General features: G+C 41.2%; 1 protein-coding gene across 1 annotated transcript in view; it reads left to right on the top strand.

The window, feature by feature from the left end:
- fcho2 (FCH and mu domain containing endocytic adaptor 2) overlaps positions 1-27,287 on the top strand; it is a 239,153-nt gene that overhangs the window by 117,932 nt on the left and 93,934 nt on the right. Inside the window, exons 12-17 of the mRNA XM_067982732.1 lie at positions 126-185; positions 10,786-10,953; positions 12,443-12,454; positions 12,739-12,763; positions 17,714-17,756; positions 24,344-24,438. Of these exons, the coding sequence (XP_067838833.1) occupies positions 126-185; positions 10,786-10,953; positions 12,443-12,454; positions 12,739-12,763; positions 17,714-17,756; positions 24,344-24,438 (403 nt within the window). The remainder of the gene's footprint in view (positions 1-125; positions 186-10,785; positions 10,954-12,442; positions 12,455-12,738; positions 12,764-17,713; positions 17,757-24,343; positions 24,439-27,287) is intronic.

The raw sequence follows: 27,287 nt of genomic DNA, 5'->3' as shown, positions 1-27,287 counted from the left end.
AGCTGGAAGTACCTTTATTGATGTAAATAGTTTCCGAATAGTAACTGGCAGAGTTCTCATTGTATACAGAAATATGGTTCTCATTGTTGCCATGTAACTGTTATGTCTTTCTCTTTTTGTAATAGAATATCCCAGAGGTGGATGAAGAGGGTTACTGTATCAAGCCAGAAGTGAATCAAATTGATATCCTTCTAATGTTGAAAAGCTATCTTCATTTTATTATTACCTTGGGGCAATCAATGAGATACATAATGGAAATATGACAGGAAATAGCTGATTTCTCCAAATGACAGTCAAACAACTCTCTGACAGACAGTGCATCTCAGGCTACAAACTACAAATCAAGTTTATTAAGAGTAAAATTAAACAGAAGGAATAGTAAATATGGCAGATCTCAGTAGGTTACAAGATTTCTCACTAGTACTTCAAAATAATAATCATCTTGAAACTTTAATCACTTGGAACATAGAACTGCGAAGAAAAGCTTATCCATGAAATTGAATATTCATGAAGTATTTCCACTAGTCCTAGCCCGTTCAGTTGCCTGACAAATCAGAGATTCATTAAACAAATCTAGAACTGGGACTCCAATTATGCCCCCACTTCAATGTTCAAATTGGGATGGGAAGATCAGTGGGGTGTCTTTCACAATTTAATAGTGCTGTCAATTTTATATAGGTTTCAAAGCATACAGTCTGCCTGGCAGGCTTTCCTTATGTACTCTTTCTACCTGTGAAGCAAAGCAACTCCAAACTATTAGCTGTATCTCCTCTCCTCAGCCCAGTAATCAGGTTTTAACTATTTTTTTCACCCATGTGAACTAGCAACACTTTACCCAGATGCACATGTCTGATGATGATCAGCTATATTGTTCTGCGGACTTTAATGTGAATTCCTGTATTCCCATCTTACCTACGTGGAGACACAAGGGCAGCAGAAAATCTTAGCGTGCACCAATGAATTTCAAGTAGTCATGAAATTGACATTGCTACAATAATTTTAATAATTTTTTTTAATATATATATAAATAGTATAGAATCATAGAATGGTTACAGCACAGGAGGTCATTCGGCCCATCGAGCCCATGCCAGCTCTTTGTAAGAGCATTCCAGTCAGTCCCATTCCCCGCTCTTTCCCCGTTGCCCTGCAGATTTTTTCCCTTCAAGTATTTATCCAATTCCTTTTTGAAAGCCATGATTAAATCTACTTCCACCACCCTTTCAGGCAGTACATTCAGATCATAACTAGTCACTGTGTTTAAAAAAAAAAAGTTTTTCCTCATGTCGCCTTTGGTTCTTTTGCCAATCACCTTAAATCTGTATCCTCTGGTTCTTGACCCTTCCACCAATGGGAACAGTTTCTCTTTATTTACTTTATCTAAATGCTTCATGATTTTGAACACTTCTATCAAATTTCCTCTTAACCTTCTCTGCTCTAAGGAGAACAATTGTAAACAATTTTACAACACCAAGTTATAGTCCAACAATTTTATTTGAAAATCACAAGCTTTCGGAGGCTTCCTCCTTCCTCAGCCACCGAATATACAAACAACCAAAAAAAACCAGAGAGAGAGAGAGAGAGGCAGAAACATAGAAACATCCGGAAGGAAGAGAAAGACAGCAAATGACCCGTTATATTAAAATCAGATAACTTTTGTTCGCTGGTGGGGTAACGTGTAGCGTGACATGAACCCAAGATCCCGGTTGAGGCCGTCCTCATGGGTGCGGAACTTGGCTATCAATTTCCGCTCGACGATTTTGCGTTGTCGTGTGTCTCGAAGGCCGCCTTGGAGTACGCTTACCCGAAGGTCGGTGGCTGAATGTCCTTGACTGCTGAAGTGTTCCCCGACTGGGAGGGAACCCTCCTGTCTGGCGATTGTTGCGCGGTGTCTGTTCATCCGTTGTCGTAGTGTCTGCATGGAGACACTGCGACAACGGATGAACAGACACCGCGCAACAATCGCCAGACAGGAGGGTTCCCTCCCAGTCGGGGAACACTTCAGCAGTCAAGGACATTCAGCCACCGACCTTCGGGTAAGCGTACTCCAAGGCGGCCTTCGAGACACACGACAACGCAAAATCGTCGAGCGGAAATTGATAGCCAAGTTCCGCACCCATGAGGACGGCCTCAACCGGGATCTTGGGTTCATGTCACGCTACACGTAACCCCACCAGCGAACAAAAGTTATCTGATTTTAATATAACGGGTCATTTGCTGTCTTTCTCTTCCTTCCGGATGTTTCTATGTTTCTGCCTCTCTCTCTGTTTGTTTTTTTTTTGGTTGTTTGTATATTCGGTGGTACTGTAGGTAACACATCTCTGTCTGAACACTTTGATTGCCTTGGCAACGGGCAGTTGGAACGATTATCTGTAATCACCAGGTATTGTTCTGTGATTTATAAATGCGAAAGGTTCGAGGATTTCTTGACATTCACCTGAGGAAGGAGGAAGCCTCCGAAAGCTTGTGATTTTCAAATAAAATTGTTGGACTATAACTTGGTGTTGTAAAATTGTTTACAATTGTCAACCCCAGTCCATCACCGGCATCTCCACACTAAGGAGAACAAGCCCAGCTTCTTCCGTTTATCTATATAACTGAAGTCCCTCATCCCTGGAACTATTCTAGTAAATCTTTTCTGCACCCTCTCTAAGGAGTTCACATCCTTCCTAAAGTGCGGTGCCCAGAATTTGTCATAATACTCCCGGTGTGGCCGAAACAATGTTTTATAAAGGTTCAACATAACTTCATTGCTTTTGTACCCTCTGCCTCTCTTTATAAAGCCCAGGATCCCATATGCTTTTTTAACTGCTTTCTCAACCTGTCCTGCCACCTTCAAAGATTTGTGCACATATACCCCCAGGTCCCTCTGTTCCTGCAAACCCCTTTAGAATTGTACCATTTCGTTTATATTGCCTCTCCTCATTCTTTCTGCCAAAAGGTATCACTTCGCACTTCTCTGCGTTAAATTTCATCTGCCATGTGTTTGCCCATTCCTCCAGTGTGTCTATATCCTCTTGAAGTCTATTACTATCCTCCTCTTTATTTACTACACTTCCAAGTTTTGTGTCAACTGCAAATTTTGAAATTGTGCCCTGTACACCCAAGACCAAGTTATTAATATATATATAAAAAAGCGGTGGTCCTAATACCGCCCCACAGGGAACACCACTGTATACCTTCCTCCAGTCCGAAACACAACCATTCACCACTACTGTCTGTTCCCTATCACTTAGCCAATTTCGTATCCATGCTGCCACTGCCCCTTTTATTCCATGGGCTTCAATTTTGCAGACAAGCCTATTATGTGGAACTTTACCACACGCCTTTTGAAAGTCCATATACACAACATCAACCGCATTGCCCTCATCAACCCCCTCTGTTACCTCATCAAAAAACTCAATCAAGTTAGTTAAACCTGATTTGCCTTTAACAAATCCGTGCTGTCTTTCCTTTATTAATCCACACTTGTCCAAGTGACTATTAATTTTGTCCCGGATTATCCTTTATGAAAACCTCCCCACCACCGAGGTTAAACAGACTGGCCTGAAGTTGCCAGGTTTATCCATTCACCCTTTTTTGAACAAGGGTGTAACTTTTGCAGTTCTCCAGTCCTCGGGCACCATCCCCATATCTAAGGATGATTGGAAGATTATAGCCAATACCTCTGCAATTTCCACCCTTACTTCCCTCAGCAATGTAGGATGCATCCCATCCGGACTGGGTGACTTATCTACTTTAAGTACAGCTATCCTTTCTAGTGCCTCCTCTTTATCAATTTTTAGCCCATCCAGTATCTCAACTACCTCCACTTTTACTATGACTTTGTAAGCATCTTCTTCCTTGGTAAAGACAGATGCAAAGTACTCATTTAGTACCTCAGCCATGCCCTCGGCATCCATGTGTAGATCTCCTTTTTGGTCCCTAATCGGCCCCACCCCTCCTCTTTACTATTTATATGCCTATCGAAGACTTTTGGATTCCCTTTTATGATATTCCCCCATCTATTCTCATACTCTATCTTTGCCCCTCTTATTTCCTTTTTCACTTCTCTGTACTTTCTATATTCAGCCTGGTTCTCACTTGTATTATCAACCTGACATCTGTCATACACTCCCTTTTTCTGCTTCATCTTACTGTCTATCTCTTTCATCACCCAGGGAGCTCTGGCTTTGGTTGCCCTATCTTTCCCCATCGTGGGAATGTACCTAGACTGTACCCGAACCATCTCTTCTTTAGGGGCTGCCCATTGTTTAGTTACAGTTTTGCCTGCCTCTTTGGTTCCAATTTACCCAGGTCAGATCCATTCTCTACCCACTGAAATTGGCTCTCCTCCAATTAAGTAATTTTGCTCTAGATTGCTCCTTGTCCTTTTCCATAACTAACCTAAATCTTATGATATTATGATCACTGTTCCTTAAATGTTCCCCCACTGACACTTGCTCCACTTGACCCACTTCATTCCCCAGAACTAGATCCAGTAATGGCTCCTTCCTCGTTGGGCCGGAAACATACTGATCAAGAAAGTTCTCCTGAATATACTTCAGAAATTCCCCCCCCCTCTTTGCCCTTTACACTATTACTATTCCAGTTTATATTAGGATAGTTGAAGTCCCCAATTATCACTACTCTATAGTTCTTGCACTTGTGTAATTTCCATGCAAATTCGCTCCTCTGTATCCTTCCCACTAGTTGGTTGCCTATAGAAAACACCCAGTAGTGTAATGGAGCCTCTATTGTTTCTTAACTCTAACCAAATAGATTCTGTCTTTGACCCTTCAATGACATACTCTTTCTCCAGCATTGCAATGTTCTTGAGAAATTGAGCAACACAGATCTCTAACCTGTCATACACCTTCTGACAGTGTCTCAATGCCTCGGTTATAGAGGGCAAAATTATGCCTATGCAATCCTTTCGATACTTACCCCTTTTGTGTCTGAGTTCAAGTGCCCTCTTAATCCAGGTGAAAATTTAAATCAATATGTTGGCACTTTTTTGGTCACAATCGGGTAAAATTTCTCATTACTAATATTTAACACTGAATACACTAGTTGTATAAGCACACTATGCATACCTGATGCAAGCCTAATCTTGTTCGAAGTATAGAATGGAAATCCTTACATTTACCTGGGAGATAAAGTTAGCTCTCACTTATAGCAGCGAATCATTTCCCTATATATATGAAATTCAGCTATGGCAATTGTTGTGCTTCCTTTATTTCCTTCTATTCATCAATAATCCTAATTTGAGCATGTTCTACACAATTAAACTATTTTTTGCCAAGATTAGGCTATACTAACATCCCAAGATAGTACATTGTACGATAGTGAAGTCCATGGGGCCGATTTTCGGATGGCAGAGCGGGTGCATTGGGGGTGGGGGGGCTCCTAAAATGTTGGAATCCCGGAGTGGGTTCGGAGCCCGGCTCCAACCCACTGACTTCCGGGTTCCCCAGTGACTCGTTCGGGTGTGCGCGTAGCTCCCGCATACGGGACTCCCACCGGTAATTAAAGCCGGCGGGATGCTACTTTACATCATTGTTTAGATACTTGAGGTACTTGACAGACCTCATTGAGTGGAGATTTTGGCAGGGGTGCAATTTTGAAGGATCCTATAAGACCATAAGAGATAGGAGCAGGTGTAGGCCATTTGGCCCCTCGAGCCTGCTCCGCCATTCAATGAGATCATGGCTGATCTGATTTTTACCTCAACTCCACTTTCCCGCCTTTTCCCCATATCCTTTGACTCCCTTGCTGATCAAAAATTTGTCTAACTCAGCCTTGAATGTATTCAATTACTCAGCCTCCACAGCTTTTTGGGGTAAAGAATTCCAAAGATTCACGACCCTCTGGGAGAAAGAATTCCTCCTCATTTCCGTCTTAAATGGGTGACCCCTTATTCTGAGACTATGCCCCCTAGTTTTAGATTCCCCCATGAGGGGTAACATCCTCTCAGCATCTACCCTATCGAGTCCCCTCAGAAGCTTATATGTTTCAATAAGGTCTCCTCTCATTCTTCTAAACTCCAATGAGTATAGACCCAACCTGTTCAATCTTTCCTCATAAGACAACCCTTCCATACCCGGAATCAACCTCGTGAACCTTCTCTGAACTGCCTCCAATGCAAGTATGTCCTTCCTTAAATAAGGGCACCAGAAAAGTACGCAGTTCTCCAGGTGTGGTCTCACCAGCACCCTGTACAGCCGAAGCATGACTTCTTTTATACTCCATCCCCCTAGAAATAAAGGCCAATATTCCGCTTGCCTTCCGGATTACCTGCTGCACTTGTATGTTGACTTTTTGTGTTTCATGTACGAGGACACCCAGATCCCTCTGTACCGCAGCATTTTGTAGTATTTCTCCATTCAAATAATTTGCTTTTTTATTTTTCCTCCCAAAGTGGATGACTTCACATTTTCCCACATTATATTCCATCTGCCAAATTTTTGCCCATTTGCTTAACCTGTCAATATCCCTTTGCAGACACTTTGTGTCCTCATCACAACTTGCTTTTCCACGTATCTTTGTATCATCAGCAAATTTGGCCACAAGACACTCTGTTCCTTCATCCAAGTCATTGATATATATTGTAAATAGTTGAGGCCCCAGCACTGAGCCCTGCGGCACCCCACTAGTTACAGAATGCCATTTTGAAAATGACCCTTTTATCCCGACTCTTTGTTTTCTGTTAGTTAGTCAATCCTCTATCCATGCCAGTATATTACCCCCAACACCATGAGCTCTTATCTTATGCAGTAATCTTTTATGTGGCACCTTATCGAATGCCTTTTGGAAATCAAAATATGTTGCATCCATTGATTCCCCTTTATCCACCCTGCCCGTTACTTCCTCAAAGAACTCTAATAAATTTGTCAGACACGATTTCCCCTTCATACAATCAAGGAGAGTCAACATGGTTTAATTATGAGTCTCCAAATGTCCTGCTACTACTTCCTTAATAATGGATTCTAGCATTTTCCCAATGACAGATGTTAGGCTAACTGGTCTATAGTTACCTGCTTTCTGTCTCACTCCCTTCTTGAATCGGGGTGTTACTTTTGCGGTTTTCCAATCCGCTGGGACCTTTCCAGAATCTAGTGAATTCTGGAAGATTACAACCAATGCATCCACTATCTCTGTAGCCACTTCCTTTAAGACCCTCGGATGCAAGCCATCAGGTCCAGGGGACTTGTCAGCCTTTAGACCCATTAGTTTACCTAGTACTTTTTCTCTAGTGATAGTGATTGTTTTTAATTCCTCCCTCCCCTTTGCCCCTTGATTTTCTACTATTATTGGTATATTATTACTGTCTTCTACTGTGAAGATAGATACAAAATACCTGTTCAATTCCTCTGCCATTTCCTTGTTTTCCATTATTATTTCCCCAGTCTCATCCTCTAAGGGACCAATGTTTACTTTAGCTACCCTCTTCCTTTTTATATACTTGGAGAAGCTTTTACTGTCAGTTTTTATATTTCTTGTTAGTTTATCTCATAATTTATTTTCTCCCTCTATTATTCTTTGTCATCCTTTGCTGGTTTTTTGAAGTTTTCCCAATCTTCGGGCTTACCAGTAATCTTTGCCATGTTGTATGCTTTTTCTTTTAACCTGATACCATCCTTGACTTCCTTAGTTAGCCATGGTTGGTTCACTCTTTTTGTGGAGTCTTTCCTCCTAACAGGGATATATTTTTGTTACGAGTCATAAAATATCTTTTTAAATGTTCGCGACTGCTTATCCACCATCATACGATCTAATCTGTTTACCCAATTCGCTTTAGCCAATTCCGCCCTCATCCCTTCATAATTGCCCTTATTTAAGTTTAATACAGTAGGTTCAGACCCAAGATCCTCGATTTCCAAGATTTCCCGTGCTGTGGGAAACACTCCCTGCTGGAGCAGATGTGTTTCAGCCAGCAGCCAGTGGGAGATGCAAAGGATTATTTGACAGGTTGGGGGGGGAAACCTCATGTATTGCAGCAGGGCACTCTCACTTCAGACAAGGTTTTGGCTGCAACATCTTTGTCTTTCCACTCAAAATTCTTAATTTAATAACCTAAACTCTGCTGTGCAAACGTATTTACCTACTTTGCGGACCCCCTCAAACTCACACCGTCAGGATGGGGGGCGCCATAGCTGCATTCATCACTTCATTCAAGGACGAGCAACATCACCAGGCACGCCGTCCACCTCCACCACATGGAGCTCCACAACACAGTGCTGCGCCTCAGGCACCTGCACAAAATAGTCGTGCAACTACACATACACCCACTGTAGAGTGACCCAATGGGTGGCATCAAGTGTGGGTGTTTATGTTGAACCTCATGAAAGGGAATTATTACACAAGCCAGTGAAGAGTGGCCAAGACGTGGCAGTAGTGGTGACAATATTAATATTTAATGTGCCATTAACAAAAATCAAATATAAATAAAAAACATGACAAACCGTTCAACACCCTTGTGCATCCCCTTTGTGCTCACAAAACCTTTGCCTTACGCTTACGAGTATTCCTACATGGTGCTTCCCCTGTGGCTGCGGCAGAGGTAGTGGCAGATTGCTTTTGTTCATGCCCTGACCGATTAGATGTTTTGGGTCCATGCCCTCTGGGTTTCGGTGCCCGTGAGGGCCCCTCCAAAGACTGCTCCACCTGCACCTGTGCAGAGGCAGACTCGGCCACCTGGAGAGGAGGCAGCATTGCGGGTACTGGTTGAGAGGGGGACAACAGGTGAGACGTGGGGGCGCTTTAAGTGGCGTCTCCACTTCCATGACCCCTTTCGCATCTTCCCTCTCCTGGGCCAGGCCGACATCACCCCTTCCACCCTGCTGGACGGCAGTTTGGAGGACATGTGAAGCCTTGTAAGGCCAGTGCCAGTGTATCTGCCTGCATGTTTAAGGTGGCAGAAAGTTGCTCACCCTGAGACCGAAGGACCACTGTCAGGGCCTCAATGGACTCATTGGTGAACCGTGCTTGAAGCTCCATGGAGGCTAGCCTTCCCTCCGTCGCAGACATTCCTGCAATATCTCAGAGATGCCCTCACGTCCCTGTGACAATATCTCAGTGATTCCCTCCTGTGCCACCATTCCACTCATGCAATAGTTGGATTCCTCTCTGCGGTTGTGGAGAGTCCGTGTGGCACCTGTTCCAGCACCTCGCAAATATGCTGCTGCCCCTTGATCATTCTCCTTTTAAAGGATGGCCCCCAGGGTTCAGCATCTGTGTCCAGCTGAGCAGAGCCTGAAGAAGAGTGCTCCCACCGACGTGGACTCTCCACAGCTGTCCCTGCCACCATTGTCTGCTTGTGCTCACGTGTGTGGTGACTCACCATGTGCGACCCCAACTAAGTGAGGACGGGGACCCACCAAGGTGTGTATATCTGCACTGGTGGATGGCTCGCTCAGATGTGACGGTGCCCCCTCAGAGGCCGGCAGGTCCTCTGAGGAATCGCCCTCCACCGTCACAGCGGTCGCTGAAGGCCCTGTAAGAGAACAGAAGGCAATATTAAGCATGATTGCAGATGTTGAAGTGCTGATGATGGCAAGGCATGTTAACATCATTTGCTATTGTGAGTGCTGAATGTTAAAGTTCTGTCACTAGCCGTTTTTGGGTGGCAGTCTCGGCGTCCCCGACCGACAGGCACTCAAGGGTGTGGCTTAGTTCAAGAGCCTCCTGCTCCGCGTCCGTGAGGATGAGCTGATGTTGCAGCCCCTCTCCGGTCTTTGCCCTCTCCCGTGCATTCTGGGCTCTTTTCTCTTATAAGGGGAGAAAGTAGAGAGGCGTGAGTGAGGGATGGTGACGTGGCCAACCGCTGAATGCATTGGTTTGGGTGAGGTTGACCGTGAAAGAGATGCGTCAGAGGGTGAGTATGAGACAGAGCCATGACATTGTATGAGGATTGGGTTAAGTGGTAGTGGTGGGATGAGTACTGGGGAGGTGAGTAAGTGCAGGTAAGTTGAGGATGAGGTTTGAGTGGGTGTGAGGAGTGATGTGATAGAGTAGTGTTGGCAGTGCAGAAGGAGTTGTGGGGTGGGGGTGGTGTTGTGGAAGACAGAGTGCAGGAGAATGAGTAAGTGTACTCACTTTGGCTGACCTAGTTAGGTCATTGAAGCACTTCCTGCACTGGATCCATGTGCAGGAGACATTGCTGCTGCTGCTGACCTCCTGCCACCTCAAGCCAGGCCTTGGTGGCAGAGGCAGGCCACTTCCTCCCGTCTGCTGGGTAGAAAATATCGCTCCTCCTCGTCACCCCATCCAGTAGAACCTCGAGTGAGGCATCGGTAAATCTGGGAACAGCCTTTCCCCTGGCCTGCTCCATTCCATAATTTCGGTTCTCTGCTGCAGGAGCAGCATTGGAGGACTGCCCCTTTAAATAAGGCTCCTCCAGCTGACAGCCTGTGATGCGGGTGCGCAGTCCGCCCGCTGCGCAGGTTGAGGACGTGAAACCTGGAAGCCATGGTAAGTGGCTTCAATTTCCCCGCGATCGCGTGGGCAACGGACGGATTTTACTGGGCAGGTTACCCACACGCCCAGTATACCCCCCCCCCGGCTGCCATCCCACCTCCCTGGTAATATCGGGGCCCATGTGTTAGAATTGTGCCAAAGACGCTTAAAGTTATCTGGAATTCAAAGTTAATGCTCACTTAATGCTGTGAGTCCTTTGCCTGTACACTATTTCAAAAGGGAATTGAACATAATTTTGTTTTTGGATGAATGGTTAAAATCTAGGCTACGAGAGTAGCCCATTTACAATTATAAAAGGATGTGTTTCTTTCCCTTGACTAATGAAAACATGCCAAAGAGAACAATTTTTACTCATCAAGTGACTCGGGCTCTGATGATGAGGAACCCAGAAAGTTCCATGTGCAAATCAAACCTGTGCAACCAAACAATGGTACTAACCACACATTGGAAGAACTGAAAGCATCCATTGGGAACATCACACTTTCTCCCTCCCCATCTGTGAGTAATACTTTGATCCTGTATATTAATATGTAAAGCCTCATTTGGGAGTTTCTGAAGTACATTAAAATATTCATTCATTGCATACATTTGCCATACTTAACCTCTAATCGAAGTAGTGGTTCTTGGAGGAGCATTGAAAATGTGTGTAAAAAGTGCACAATATATCATTTTTAATATTTTGCCAAGAATTGAAGACCATTTCTTCTCATGCCTTACTTAGGGTTAGTGGATGTAGGCATTATACTGTAGCATAACTTTGGTAGCTTGTTTACATAATCAGAAGACAAAGTTTCACTATGGATGATGGTGACCAAATCACCTGAGATCTGCTATTATTGCTCCGAAGATATATTAGAGGTAAATTATATACAGATAAAAGTGTATTTCAGATTCAACCTGCTTATGTGAAGAAGCAAAGGAAAATTTGAATCAGTTGCATTAGATAAATGCTGAACTTTTTTACTGCTTGCTGTGTAGTGGCAAATCATTGATTTATCATTATTAATCGAAGTCAAAGATGAAATTGTGCCATATAGTGTCAATTTGGCATTTAAAGATTTGGGGGGTTAAATAGTACAGTCTAGTAATTGCTAACCTCCTCATTTGGTCAAGCTTGAATTGAGGTAAGTTCTCTGAAAGCCATCTTAAAGGAAGCGTTTCACTGAATAACTGGTGAATCTTTCAACCCATTAGTGATTCTGGCACAGCCCATCCAAAACTGATCACAGCTTCAATTGGATAGTTATTTGCCTTTCATCAGCTTCAGGTGTCAACTTATATCGGTGACACCAGCCTTTGCACTTCAAAACTGACCTAGTTTGAGGGAGATGGAAATTATGCAACTCAATTAAACACGGAAAAGGTCCAAGGATTCTCCCAGTTTGGAGGCAGAACGTATCCTTCTAGTTCTTAGTAAAACTAACATTAGCAATTGAGTTGTCCTTAGCTGTGCTTCTGCACCTTTTTAAATTAGCTCAAGGACATTTGTTCTCCTGACTGGGCAATTATGGGTGAAGAATGGAAAAGGTAGTTGCAGAAGAATTAACAGAAATAATTGTTAATAGTGGAAACAGTAGATAGATTTTTTTAATATCAGATAGTAAAATTAGTCTGACCTACTTAATATTGAGCTGCATGTATTTGATCTGTACAACCTCAAGGCTAATGGAAATATTCACAAGATCACAAAGGTTTTTAGTGAAGAAGACCCTTTTGGTCTCATTACTTGTCCTTGTCTTATCCACTGACCTTCGTTTGTAAAGGACTTATTGGCTTCAGTATTCTCAGTTGAAGGTTAGAAGTGTGTTATACAAGTTGAGTACTTATTGCATATCTTTAAATGAAGGATTTGGGGCCCTCATGAATGTAACCTCAAAATTATTTTATGTTTTAGACATCTATCTTTTGATATATTGTTACTGTGTAATCCTACAGATGAGTATTTGACTTATCACTTTTACTTTCCCCTTTTACATGCTGACTTCAGAGGCATAGTCCGGTAAGTAATTATTTCATCTCTGAATGGTCTCTTAGTGAGAATTTGCATGTTTGTGAATATATGCATGGGTATACATGTGAATGTGAGTATGTAGTATTTGTGTATGGGTGCTTATAAGAAATTCATTTTTGAAGTCAGTTATTACAGTTTACTTTAAATAATTGCTGAATTAAGATTTTGGTTTATGTTGTCTTGATAATTATGTTTTATACATATTTAGTATGAAAATTTGAATTGCAGTTTTGATGCATTTCTGAATTAATTTTTGTGTTTTGCCATTCCAGAATGCAATGAAAAGAAATTCATCTAGTAAGTATGGTCTTTGCTTTGTATTTTTCTCTCAGCAACTGAGATTATAACTTTGTGTATATTGTCAGACTGTTTTTTGGTTCCTGTTTGTCAGGTTTGGGAAACTGAAGGAACAAATCCTAGCGTATATTTAACCCATAATTACGCATTTTGCTTTCTATTGGTGACTGTAATGCTTTAATTTTAATGGAACAGTGATAAAACTCTACAGTTATTAAATTAATATACCTCTTGCTTTGCTTTAATCATCTAACATTAGACCGCGGCAGGCTTACTTCATAGACTAAATTTGTTCAAGTTTCTTTTATGAATGCTACAGAGAATTTAGCAGGCAGGAAGATGTTAGATTTCCTGATAGGCACAAAGTAATTTGCTTGTCCCAGTGTAGATTGATGTAGGGATAAGTGTAGTGATCACGAAACAAAAGATTAAGACTAAATACCAAAGAAAGGTGGTTTAAAAATCCTAAGTTAAGTTCTGCTTTACAGTATTAATGTACTCTGCCAGCATGTAAAGTTTTAATGATGAATGTATTGAACCCACTCAAATTCATAATATTTGGTTCTGAACTTGGCTGAAAGTTGAGGGAGATGTTATGCTCGACCGAAAAACATTGCTTTTGTGGTTTATGATATCATCTGAACTGTAGATTGAATTTGAGCCTGCTTATTCCCAACCATCAATATATTACATGCATACATAGATGCAGTTCTCCTATAGCATTGTTCACAGTTAGTTGGATAATGCACTGTTTGATGAGGACAGAAGTTTATACCACACAATACACAATGTATTATTAAAGTGGTCGCTGAGTCCTATTGAGGCCACAAACTCCTAATTCACTGTGCTTATGTAATAATTAAAATATAGTTATTAAGAATATAAGAATTAGGAGTAGGAGTAGGCCATACGGCCCCTCGAGCCTGCTCTGCCATTCACTGAGATCATGGCTGATCTTCAACCTCAACTTCACTTTCCAGCCCAATCCCCCATATCTCTTGATTCCCCTAGAGTCCAAAAATCTATCTATCTCAGCCTTGAATATACTCAACGACTGAGCATCCACAGACCTCTGGGGTAGAGAATTCCAAAGAATTCTCAACCCTCTGAGCGAAGAAATTCCTCCTCATCTCAGTCCTAGATGGCCGACCGCTTATCCTGAGACTATGTCCCCTAGTTGTAGACTCTCCAGCCAGGGGAAACCACTTCTCATTTTCTACCCTGTCAAGCCCCCTCAGAATCTTATATGTTTCTATGAGATCACCTCTCATTCGTCTAAATTCCAGAGAGCATAGGCCCATTCTACTCTACTTGTTTGGTCATAGAACTTCGCAGATGGGCATGTGCTGCTCATTAGCAGGCTACAAGCCAGGAGTACCCAGCAGTTTAAGACTTTTTTGCATCTGTAATAAAATGTGATGCCTCTGTGCACTAGATGTATCATTTTAATCCACTAAATATATGTGTGTGTGTGTATATATACATATAGCCAGAGCAATGTAGAATTTACAAATTAATCACAGTTATAAGAAATGTTAGCTTTAGGTCACAACTTCTATTGCTTCAGATAAAGACATATTAAAAATCAGATTAGCCCAGACATTGCATTCCTGATATCAACCTATAGAAGATTGAGTTTAGTTATGTGGTAATTTGACTGTTTTTACCTGGTATAGGATTGTCTATGTTTGTGCTGTATTCAGTAGAGTCAAATTCACTGTCCCATCAGGCATGGTCTGGTAAGTAATTTAGATAAGTGTCGTACTTCTCAAGCAGACTCTTTCACTGGAGAGTATTGGACATACCAACTAAACTTAAACACTTTAGTAGATTTATTGACTGATTATGGGTTGTAGGAAGCTGTAAATCATTAAGCAGTAGAAGGCCAATATCATTAGGTGTCCTTGTGCACAATTCATTAAATCCAGGCTTAGGCTGATAATTGCAAGTAATATTCGCGCCTCACAAATGCCAGGCAATGACTATCTCACAACAAGAGAGTCTAACCACCTCTCCATGACATTCAGTGGCACTACCATTGCCGAATCCTCCACCATAAACTCAACTGGACCAGCCACATAAACGCTGTGACTACTGGAGCAGGTCAGAGGCTGAGTATTCTGTGGCGAGTGGCTCACCTCCTGACACTCCAAAGCCTCTTCGTCACCTACAAGGTACAAGTCAAGAGTGTGATGGAATACTGTCCACTTGCCTGGATGAGTGCAGCTGGAACAACGCTCCAGAAGCTCGATGCCATCCAGGACCAAGCAGTCCGCTTGATCGGCAGCCCATCCACTGCCTTAAACATCCACTCCCTCCACCATGGTGCACTATGGCTGTTGTGTGTTCTATCTATAAAGTGCACTGCAGCAAATCACCTAGGCTTCTTCAACAGCACCTCACACACCATCCCAATGTGGACATACATCACCGTTCCTTCATTGTCGCTGGGTCAAAATCCTGGAGCACCCTACCTAACAGCACTGTGGGAGTTCCTTCAGCACATGGACTGCAGCGGTTCAAGAAGAAGGTTCACCACCACCTTCCCAAGGGCAACTAGGGATGCGTAATAAATGCTGGCTTTGCTAGCAACGCCCACATCCCGAGAATTAATTTTTAAAAAGCCAGTGCAAAGGTCAAAAACTAATCAAAAGGCTCATGGAATATTGGCCTTTATCTTAAGGGGGTTGGAATTCAAAAGTGAGGACGTGATGCTTCAATTGTACAGATCCATTGTCGGACTCCATCTGCAATACTGTATTCAGTTTTGGGCACGAACATCAGGAAAGATATGTTGGCCCTGAAAAGGGTACAGCGCAGATTTACCAGAATTATACCAGGGCTTAAAGGGTTAAATTATAAGGACAGGTTGCATAAACTTGGCTTGTATTCCCTTGAGTTTAGAAGGTTGAGGGGTGATCTAATCGAGGTATTTATAATGATTAAGGGATTCGATTGGGTAGATACAGAGAAACTATTTCCTTTGGTGTAGGAACCAAAATTTAGAGCTAGGCCATTTAGGAGTGAAATCAGGAAGCACCTTTTCACACAAAGGGTAGTGGAAATCTAGAACTTGTTCTCAGAAAAGGCTGTGGATGCTGGGTCAGTTGAAACTTTCAAGACTGAGATCGATAGATTTTTGTTAGGTAAGAATATCAAGGAGTATGGAACAAAGGTGGGTAAATGGAGTTGTGGTCCAGATCAGCCATGATGCAATTGCCTGGCGGAACAGACTCGAGGGGGTGAATGACCTACTCCTGATCCTATTACTAACCAATGCCCTGTCAAAATGGTGCTAATAAAGCAGTTTTGTTCCTCAGATAAAATTTAGTCAAATAAAGGTATTCATGTTACTGAAATACTGGTCATAACTGAAAGTGGCCTCTGTACATGATTGGTCTATTTATTTATTTATTTGCAACAGTAAATTGTTATGCCCAGTCTAAAAGTTAGTGTGATTATAAATGTAGCTTAGGCTGTTTAAATATTATTTATGAATTGTTAGTGGATTGCTGTTCTCCCATGGCTTATAGTTTGGTAAGTAATAGTGAATTGAATAGTAATGGTGATGGGGCGGGGGGGGGGAAACTACTTGAATTGTCACTTGCAAATTAAATGTGCGTATTTTTCACAATATTTTTGCTATTGGCACCCGCTGCATAATTTTACAGATATACAAAATCTCTTAAGGATTTTTGTTTTGTTTTACATGCTTTTGTCCTTTTATATTTTTGAATAAGTGAAACTGTTAGGAACTTACTGAAGATTAACAGTTAACACAAATCAATGCAACAGTTAAAATTCTAATTTCTTTGTTAGTAGCTGTATTAACATTACTAAAGAACATTGTTAAAACTCCCCCTGCAGATGAAGATACCCCTACAGTGAATGCAGGGAATTATTATGATTTGGAATGCACTGCCTGAAAGCATGGTGCAAGCTGATTCAATTGTAACTTTCAAAATGAAATTCGATATACACTTGAAAAGAAAAAATTTGCAGGGCCTATGGGGAAAGAGCAGGGGAGTGGGATTAATTGGATAGCTCTTTTAAAGAGCTGGTACAGGCATAGAATCATAGAAGTTTACAACATGGAAACAGGCCCTTCGGCCCAACATGTCCATGTCGCCCAGTTTATATCACTAAGCTAGTCCCAATTGCCTGCACTTGGCCCATATCCCTCTATACCCATCTTACCCGTGTAACTGTCCAAATGCTTTTTAAAAGACAAAATTGTACCCGCCTCCACTACTGCCTCTGGCAGCTCGTTCCAGACACTCACCACCCTTTGAGTGAAAAAATTGCCCCTCTGGACCCTTTTGTATCTCTCCCCTCTCACCTTAAATCTATGCCCCCTCGTTATAGACTCCCCTACCTTTGGGAAAAGATTTTGACTATCTACCTTATCTATGCCTCTCATTATTTTATAGACTTCTATAAGATCACCCCTAAACCTCCTACTCTCCAGGGAAAAAAGTCTCAGTCTATCCAACCCCTCCCTGTAAGTCAAACCATCAAGTCCCGGTAGCATCCTAGTAAATCTTTTCTGCACTCTTTCTAGTTTAATAATATCCTTTCTATAATATGGCATGATGGACCGAATAGCCTCCTTCTGTGCTGTAAGATTCTATGATACAGCATGTATGATTTTGAGAAATATTTACACTCCTGCTGATAAATTTTCCTACAGTTACTGTATCATTTCTAGTCTACAGGTTATATTTTATGCATTAAACCACAGCAATACTTTTGGCGTACTCAAAAAGGAATAGTTTGAGTTTTAGAAAAGATTAACAAGTTTGACACGTTTAGGAAAATTTTAGAGGATTGTTATTTTGCTGTTAAAGAGTCTGACATTTTTGAAAACTTTTAGAAGCCTATTATTAAAATACTTTGAGTAACTTTCAATATTTTGCTTTTTTCTCCCCTCCTTCATCTCCCTTCTTCAAGGTGAAGAGCTGGGTAAATCAAGATTATGTGCTCCATCATCTGAGTAAGTCAGTAAAGGAATAAACAGAAGGGACGGTAACTTGTTATACACTTGGAGAGGAACACAAAGTGGGATCGGCTAAAGAACAGTCATGTGTTAGAAATTGATATCAATGCTGTTCCCTAATTGACATTTGAAGCCAATATTGCAGAGCCCATTTCCTGTTGAGTTTGCAAATTGCAGCCTATTAGCTTCTTGAGACTTGACGAAATGTGAATTTTTCCCCACTTTTTATTTGGCTCAAGGGTATAATAAAATCAATAGTAACTTCAAATGTTTAGGTTATAAGAACGTAAGAAATAGGAGCAGGAGTAGGCCAATCGGCCCTTCGAGCCTGCTCCGCCATTTAATAAGATCATGGCTGATCTGATCCTAACCTCAAATCTAAATTCATGTCCAATTTCCTGCCCGCTCCCCGTAACCCCTAATTCCCTTTACTTCTAGGAAACTGTCTATTTCTGTTTTAAATTTATTCAATGATGTAGTTTCCACAGCTTCCTGGGGCAGCAAATTCCACAGACCTACCACTCTCTGAGTGAAGAAGTTTCCCCTCATCTCAGTTTTGAAGGAGCAGCCCCTTATTCTAAGATTATGCCCCCTAGTTCTAGTTTCACCCATCCTTGGGAACATCCTCACCGCATCCACCCGATCAAGCCCCTTCACAATCTTATATGTTTCAATAAGATCGCTTCTCATTCTTCTGAACTCCAATGAGTAGAGTCCCAATCTACTCAACCTCTCCTCATATGTCCGCCCCCTCATCCCCGGGATTAACCGAGTGAACCTTCTTTGTACTGCCTCGAGAGCAAGTATGTCTTTTAAGTATGGAGACCAAAACTGTATGCAGTATTCCAGGTGCGGTCTCACCAATACCTTATATAACTGCAGCACTACCTCCCTGTTTTTATATTCTATCCCCCGAGCAATAAAAGCCAACATTCCGTTGGCCTTCTTGATCACCTGCTGCACCTGCATACTAACTTTTTGATTTTCTTGCACTAGGACCCCCAGATCCCCTTGTACTACAGTACTTTCCAGTTTCTCACCATTAAGATAATAACTTGCTCTCTGATTTTTTCCTACCAAAGTGCATAACCTCACATTTTCCAATATTGTATTGCATCTGCCAAATCTCCGCCCACTCACCCAGCCTGTCTATATCCCCTTGTAGGTTTTTTATATCCTCCTCACTCTCTACTTTCCCTCCCATCTTTGTATCATCTGCAAACTTTGATATGTTACACTCGGTCCCCTCCTCCAAATCGTCAATACAGATTGTAAAGAGTTGGGGACCCAACACCGACCCCTGCGGAACACCACTGGCTACTGGTTGCCAGTCCGAGAATGAACCATTTATCCCAACTCTCTGCTTCCTGTTAGATAACCAATCCTCCACCCATGCCAGAATATTACCCCCAATCCAGTGATTCTTTATCTTGAGCAATAATCTTTTATGTGGCACCTTGTCGAATGCCTTCTGGAAGTCTAAATACACTACGTCCACTGGTTCCCCTTTATCCACCCTGTACGTTATGTCCTCAACGAACTCAAGCAAATTTGTCAGACATGACTTCCCCTTCGTAAAGCCATGCTGACTTTGTCCTATTAAATTATGTTTATCCAATTATGTTATATTTGGTAAACTATTGCTCTTTTAGCTGCAGTAGTAATTTTGAATGTGCTATATAATATACTTAATCTTTAGTTTCAGGAAGTCTGACATTCATCACTTACATCAACCAAAGATTGATATGTTACCCCATTTTCTTATTATGCATTCCAAGTTAAAAATATGATGCTGGCTACAAAAAAAAATTTTTTTTTTCAAGTGACAATTTATTAAAATCCCCAGTATATTGTGAAGAAATGCTGCATAGTGTCTCCAGAGCAGTTACTTTTTGCAGAACAATAGATGGGTAGAAATTTAACCCATCGACAGTATTTGTAAGCTTTCTTTTTGATCAGAATTCAATTACAGCAATTTGCATTTATGTAGTATCTTTAACTAAAGAACTTATTCTAAGGTGCTCCACAGATCAGTCTGAGGAAAACAGACACAAAGTAAGAAGGGAGAGAGTAAGAGAAAGCTCTGCCACAACTAGCGGGGCAAAGTTGAGGGCACGATATACAGAAGGCTGGACTCGGGAGCAGAATGTTCAGTAGGAGAATAAAGGTTGAAGGAGATTGTCGAGATAAGATGGGGCAAGGCCATGGAGGGATATATAAGACAAGGATTTTAAATTTGATGAGCAGGGACACTGTAAACAAGTGCACTTTATTGAACACTGGGGTGATGGCTGAGCAGAATTAGTACGGGAGAATTTATTAATAGTACTTCAAATCATGTAACAGTAGGTCTGCTAGGCGGTGCTTACATTTAACATTCAGTGCCATGGGATGGGGACAGATGCAGGCTCAACATGTGAGGCATGCAGAGTGGGGTGGTGGTGGGATGAATTCGAATTTCTGAAGGATTTTTAATTTTTTTAAAACTTCCTAATGAATTTTAATATATATAATCTCCAGGAATTGTCAATTTTAAATCTTCATTTCCATCTATCCATTAACACATCAGTAAGAAATATAGAACTTGCAACTATATAACACCTTTCATGACCTCAGGACGCCCCAAAGCGTACTTTTGAAGTATAGTCACAGTTGTAGGCAGATGGAGCAGCCAATTTGTACACCGCAAAGTCCCACAGACAGCAATGAGATAAATAACCAGATAATCTGTTTTAGTGATGTCGGTTGAGTGATAAATATTAGCCAAGATACAGTAGCTTGAGTTATTTGGTTCCCCCCAAAAAATCAAACTTTGTGTACTGCAACAGCATATTTTGTTTCACTCAGATTTTTTTTTGTAAAAAGATGACATATGCAAAGTAAAGGTCCAAGCTAGTTCATGACAACATCCTGGTTCCAGTGCTAAAGATCTGTGCACCAGCTACTTCCCTAGTCAAGCTGTTCCAGGAAAGTTATAAGACTGGCATCTACCTGACAATGTTGAAGATTACCCAGGTATGTCCTATCCACAGGAAACAGGATAAATATAACCTGGCCAATCACTGCCCTTTCAGCCACCATTAAGCAATAACTATTTAGCAATAACCTGCTCACTGATGGTCAGGTCAAGTTCCGCCAGAACCACTTTGCTCCAGACTTCATCACAGCCTCAATCGAGACATGGATACAAGATCGGAATGCCAGAGGAGAGACGAATGTAGCTGCCCTTGACATCAAGGCAGCATTTGACCAAGTACGGCATCAAAGAGCCTTAGTAAAATTGTTTGATTTCGTCAAAGAAAAAACCCTCCAATGGCTGAAGTCATACCTGTTGCAAACAAAATGGTCGTGGTTGTTGGAGGCCAGTCATAACAGCCTGAGAACATAGGAACAGGAGTAGGCCATTCAACCCCTCAAGCTTGTTACACCATTCAATTAAATAATGGCTGATCTGTACCTCACATCCATTTTATCTGACTTTGCTTCATATCCCTTGATACCCTTACCTAACAAAAATCTATCTCAGTCCTAAAAATTTGAATTGACCCAGCATCCACAGCCTTTTGGAGGAAGATTTCCATACTCTTTGTGTGGAAAAAATGCTTCCCAGCTATAATTTTAAGATTGTGCCCCCTTGTTTTGGATTCCCCCACCAGAGGAAATAGTTTCTCTGTATCAACCCCGTTGAATCCCTTTATCTCTATTAGATCTCCCCTCAACCTTCTAAACATAAGGGAATACAACCTGTCCTCAATTTAACCCTTTAAGCTCTGTTATCATCATGGTGAATCTGTGCTGTTCCCTTTCCAAAGCCAATACATCTTTTCTGAGGTTCGGTGCCCAAACCTGAACGCAGTACTCCAGATGGGGTTTGCCCAGGCTCTGAACAACTGAAGAATCACTTCCTCACTTTTGTATTCCAACTCCCTTGAGATAAAGGCCAACATTCCATTAGCCTTTTTGATTCCCTTTTGTACCTGTGCACTAACTTTTTGTGATTTGTGTACATGGGCATCTAAATCCCTTTGCTTCTCCACAGCTCCTAGTCTCTCAGCATTAAGAAAATATTGCTATTTGTCTTTCTCAGATCTGAAGTGGATGACATTACACTACCCCTCATTGAACTCCATCTGTTATAGTTTTGCCCACTCACTTATTCTGTATATATCCCTTTGTAACTTCCTGCTCCCATCTACACAACTTACTGTGCCTTCTAATTTAGTGTCATCTGCAAACATGTATATCCAACTCTCTACTCCTTCATCCAAGTCATATATGATGAAAAGCTGAGGCCCCAGTACAGATCTCTGGGGAACACCAATTGACACATCCTGCCAATCAGAGAACATTCGCTTTATCTCTCTCCCACTTGCCAACCTATGTCACAAGATTACCGCCAATTCAATGCACTTTCATTTTTTGATAATCTCTTGCCTTATCAAGTGCCTTTTGGAAGTCCATATAGACAATGTTCATGGGCACGCCTCTAACTAATTCAACTAAATTAGTCACTCATGTCCTACCCTTCACAAATCCATGCTGACTCTCTGATCAGCTCATACTTGTCCAAGTGCTCAGTTACTCTGTCTCTGATAATAAATTCCAGTAACATCCCCAGAACTGATGTTAAACTGATGTGTCTGTCGTTATCTGGTTTCTCCCATCCTTCTAAAATAATGGAGTGACATTTGCAATTTTCGAAGCCAAAGGCACAGTTCCTGAATCTAGAGAGCTTTGGAAAATTATGACTAATGCATCTGCAATTTCCTCATCTATTTCTTTTAATACTCTACTTATTTTAATACTACAGGCATTCCTCAGGGCAGTGTCCTCAGCCCAAACATCTTCAGATGCTTTATTAATAACCTTGCCTCCATCAGAAAGTCAGGAGTGGGGCTGTTTGCTGACAATTCCACAGTGCTCAGCTCCATTCATGACTCCTCTGATAATGAAGCAGCCCTTGCCAACCTACAACAGGACCTGGATAATATCCAGACTTGGGCTGATAAGTGGCAGGTAATTGTTGCACACATAAGCGCCAGGTAATGACCATCTCGAACAAGAGAAAGCCCTGCCACTTTCCCTTGACCTTCAGTGGCACCACCATTGTCAACTTCCCCACCATCAACATCCTGGAGATCACCATTGACTAGAAGCTGCACCAGCCATATTAACATTGCAGTTATAAGAACAGGACAGAGGCTGGATACTCTGCGACGAGTGGCTCACCTCCTGGCCTCTTACAGCTTCTCCAGCATTTACAAGGCTCAAGTCAGGTGTGTGATTGAATACTTATCACTCGTCCGGCTGGGTGCAGCGGTAATGGCACTCGGGACAGAGCAGTTTACTTCATCGGTGTCCTTTGCAGCAGACTCAGTGTGCACTCCCTCTGCCATCCGTGCACTGTGGCTGCAGTATGTGTAATCTAAAGGATGCACTGCAGCAACTCACCAAGGTTACTTTGACAGCACCTCTCTTGCTTATGACCTCTGCCACCAAGGAGAACAAGAGCAGCAATGCTATGGAAACACTATCACCTACAAGATCCTCACCAAGTCGCACACCATCCTGACTCAGACATATATCACCGTTTCGTCTTCATCTCATTGGTCAGAATCCTGTATTTCCCTACCTAACGCCATCTTGGGAGCACCATCACCACAAAGACTGCAGCATTTCATGGAGGGGTCCCACCACCACCTTCTCAAAGCACCTAGGGATAGATAATAAATGCAACCTTGCCACCATCCCAAGAACAAATAATTTTAAAAAATGATACTCACAGTTAGGGTTCAGGTGTTCTTTTTGACCTCGTTTAATTTTCTTTGGATCTGTTTGAATCTAGATAGTATTTTATTATCAGAAGTCATAAAAAGGTAGGGAAAGTTTCTGGGATGCATTCCTTTTAGGCAAGGGGTCTCTGAATCCAGAAAAGGGAGGGGCCAAGATTATGGTGTAATTTCTTCTTTTGAACTTGCATGCTGATGTAACACAAGGTCTGAATATGGTGTTTACAGTGTCAGCTAGGCTCAGTGATTGCAATCTTGCTTGTGAGCCTGAAGATTATGGCTTGAAGTCTTGGTCCAGAATTTGAGCGCACAGCCTAAACTGACGTTTCAGTACTGCGTTGAGAGAGTGATGCATTGCTGGAGATGACTTTCTTTGAGACATTAAACCAAGGCTCCATTTGTCAGTTCATCCCTTGACCAAATTCCTGGTCAACATTTCAACATCAAAACAGATTAACTGATTCGTCATTTTGTTTTTTTATGAGATTTTACTGTGTGGACATTGGCTCCTATATTCGCCAACTGAAGTGACTACACGTTAAAGTAATTAATTGTATATGGAGCGTATTGAGATGTTTGACAGATATGATGTGGCTTCACATAAATGGAAGTACATATAATGTTACATCAAAAAATTTTGCCAATCGTACAAGCATCAGTGAATAGATTAGGGCTGTGAGCTTTATATGGACATTAAAATGGAATTATCTGCATTAATTAACTGCAGAAGGTAATGACTAATTAATAGTAAAGTGCAATAAATTAAAACTTTCCACTTTTACTTAAACCATATAGTGCCAAAAGGGTCAATAGTGACTTGTTTTCACTGGATCCGTTGTTTGGACCTCCACTCGATTCCTCGTCTTCATCCACATCAACTAGTTCATCAGGTGAATATTCAGTTTCTAATGATGCCCAATGGTGTAAACATTTTAAATAGAATAATACTGTGTATAATGTGGCTAAGCATATTTTTTTTTGCATGATACATAATTTTCGTGCTTAAAGCAATATAGTTGAGTGAGATTACCGCATCGTTGCTAAGACAGATGTATCAGTACTTCATGCTAACAAAATAATGCAATAAAAGTTTCCTTTAAGCATTTGCTAAGTTTTTCATTTGATCTAATAAGTTGGATACCATTGACAAATGGTGATAATGTTCTGTTGATCCTAAATCCAGTTTTCCTGAGAGACTTTTGCTCATTAATACTGCACTTCGTTTGATTTTATCTGTGTAGGAGAGAGATTTTGGCTGCTGTCAATTTAATAAAATGCAGAAGAGGCAATGTAATTGTTACTCCTTTTTACTGAAGTAAAATAGCATGACATGTGAATTTGAATCTACTAATATTGGGACAATTCTGATTGAATTTATTTGTGTAATGCAAGCAGTTACTTCATTCAGAAACAAGATTTTAAAGTACTCTGTATTTAAGTTGGATAACTCAAATATATGCATTTGAAGGATAATTCTACCAATTATGGATAGGATAAATACAATCTATCTATTATTTTTATAGAGGTAAAAGGATGAGCACCTGTAGCAGTGTGTTATAACCCAGTCCTTTTATATTTCAGGCCAGTTGTTTAAACCCTGTAGAGATGGAGGGGGAAAGCATTTATTCTTAAATAACTGTTGAAAGTTGCAGATGAGAAACAGATTTGTGTGGAACATATCCCCAAATCGAGATCATCTGTAACCAGTTGAAAAACTTTGTGTGATGGGTTGCAACAATAGAAAGTGCTTTTGTGCATTTTGGATTGAGTTATTTTATTTGAGATAGATAGTAGGGCTCCTGCATCACAAATGAGTTGTTTAACCTTGGAGTCCCTAAATATCAGTTTATTTATTTTATGCATACTTATATAAAATACTTATTTTTAAAATTTTGCAGTGGCACTGTAGGTGTTGTATTGCAGTGTTAAATGTAGATTTTTTTTTTCTTCACTCCTTCATCTGATGCGTCCCTGATTTCAGCCAGACAGATTTGTTTGTGGACTTCCTTTCCTCTGCGCCTTACTTTTTCCACCCCTCTTCATTTGGGGGAGGGAGATGAGAGAAAGATACTTCCTCACTAAAAATTGGGACAATTAGAGAAAGGTGATCCATGCCACTTGGGTACATCCAAGTAAACAACTCCACGGAAATTCCATTACACCTGTTTGGTAATGGAGCAATAGATTGTTTTTCTAGCTGTCGAGCACAATGAGAAAAGTAACCCTATTAAAAGAAGGCATGGAATAAATAAACTTTTAAGATTGATAACTGATCATTGATGGAATAGGATATTCTTGGTTCAAAGGGGGATCCTTATTTACTAAAATCGCTGGTTAAACATTCTATCGAAGATATTAAATACATTACGTTGTAGACTCAAAGCTAGGTAAGGTTGAACAGATGGGCTGTTTGTTCTAAACTTCAAACTGTAACTGTGTGTCTTCATTCTTAGATCTATTTTTCTTGTGTGTTGAATTTGAAATTGGTTCTAGCAATTCTGAGGAAATACTTTTGAGAATGGGATTGAAGGATATGCAAGGAAACAGTAGGATATGATAGGGATGCAAGTGCATCTCTGAACCTATACATGGAGAACCTACATTATAGCTGACGAAAGAAATGCTAATAATATTACACCATTATAAGGAACTTAAAGGTGATGTTAAAAGTGGAAATATTATTTAGATATTCATGCACTACTTGCATTTTGAGATTGAGCACCAGGCTGGCAACCAGTACCCATATCTCTGCATATGCCTCTTAAGGGTGGAGCTTAGTAGTTGCTAGTCGCTCATGTTTAGAGCAAGTATCAATGATTCAGGTCTGTTCTCGTACTAGTCGTGTGGCGGCTGAAATGTTCGGAACTTTACAAATTTGCAAGTTATCTCTAGAACGCTTGCGCTGAACGTTGCCCGTGTGCAAAAGAGGCAAGTCGCTATGCTTTGAGAGTCAGCCAAAACTGCTTTCTGAGTACAAAGCTAGTTCTGCACTCCAAGGCTGTCTGCCACCTGAGTGTGAAATTTGGAGCAATACTTAAGAACAATAGGTTCTCCCTGAACATGCCGAAGAGCTTGAATATTGACACTATTGGAATAATGTGGGAAATGTTTGTACAGAAGCTCAAACATATGCCCAGGCTATTACAGATGCTTGTTTTGTTTTTCATAAGAGGGTGGGGGGGTGGTGAAGTAAGGTTTCACCATGCACTTGCTAGATATCAGTGATGCTTTCCCTGGTTCCGGAGATGGCAGACTCAAATTTGAAGAACTTGTAGCTGTTGATCGTTCTTGAGCTAGATAAATATTTCCTGGCTGATTCTGGGGTTCAAGTCAGTGCTGAATCTGGTGGATATATGTGGCATCTGCCTATGCACAGTTGAGAATATCATTGCTAAAAACCTAGTCTTCAATGAATAAAATAGCTTTGATATTGAAAATGATAGGTCCCTCACCTCCTATGTAAATGATGGAGTTTGCTGATATTATAGATGCTTGTGTTGGTAATGGGCTTTCTGTATGTCACATATCAACATTCTGTGCAAAAATGGCAATCTCCATCTCCTTGAAACAAGTTGGTGAAGATTTTGCAGTTCATGTGGATGATGGAGATGGGTCTGTAACTCCCACCGTCATGTAAATCTAACTTAGCATTTAAAAAAAAATATATAATGCTCTCATTGTACATATTGGGTATTTCTAGAAATTTCCATTCAAAGTTCCATACAGTTATCTTAGTTTT

Source organism: Heptranchias perlo, chromosome 4 (genome assembly GCF_035084215.1).
Source record: "Heptranchias perlo isolate sHepPer1 chromosome 4, sHepPer1.hap1, whole genome shotgun sequence".
NCBI lineage: Eukaryota > Metazoa > Chordata > Chondrichthyes > Hexanchiformes > Hexanchidae > Heptranchias > Heptranchias perlo.
The sequence above is the reverse complement of the archived record's forward strand: the minus strand, read 5'-3'. Positions and strand labels throughout refer to the sequence as shown.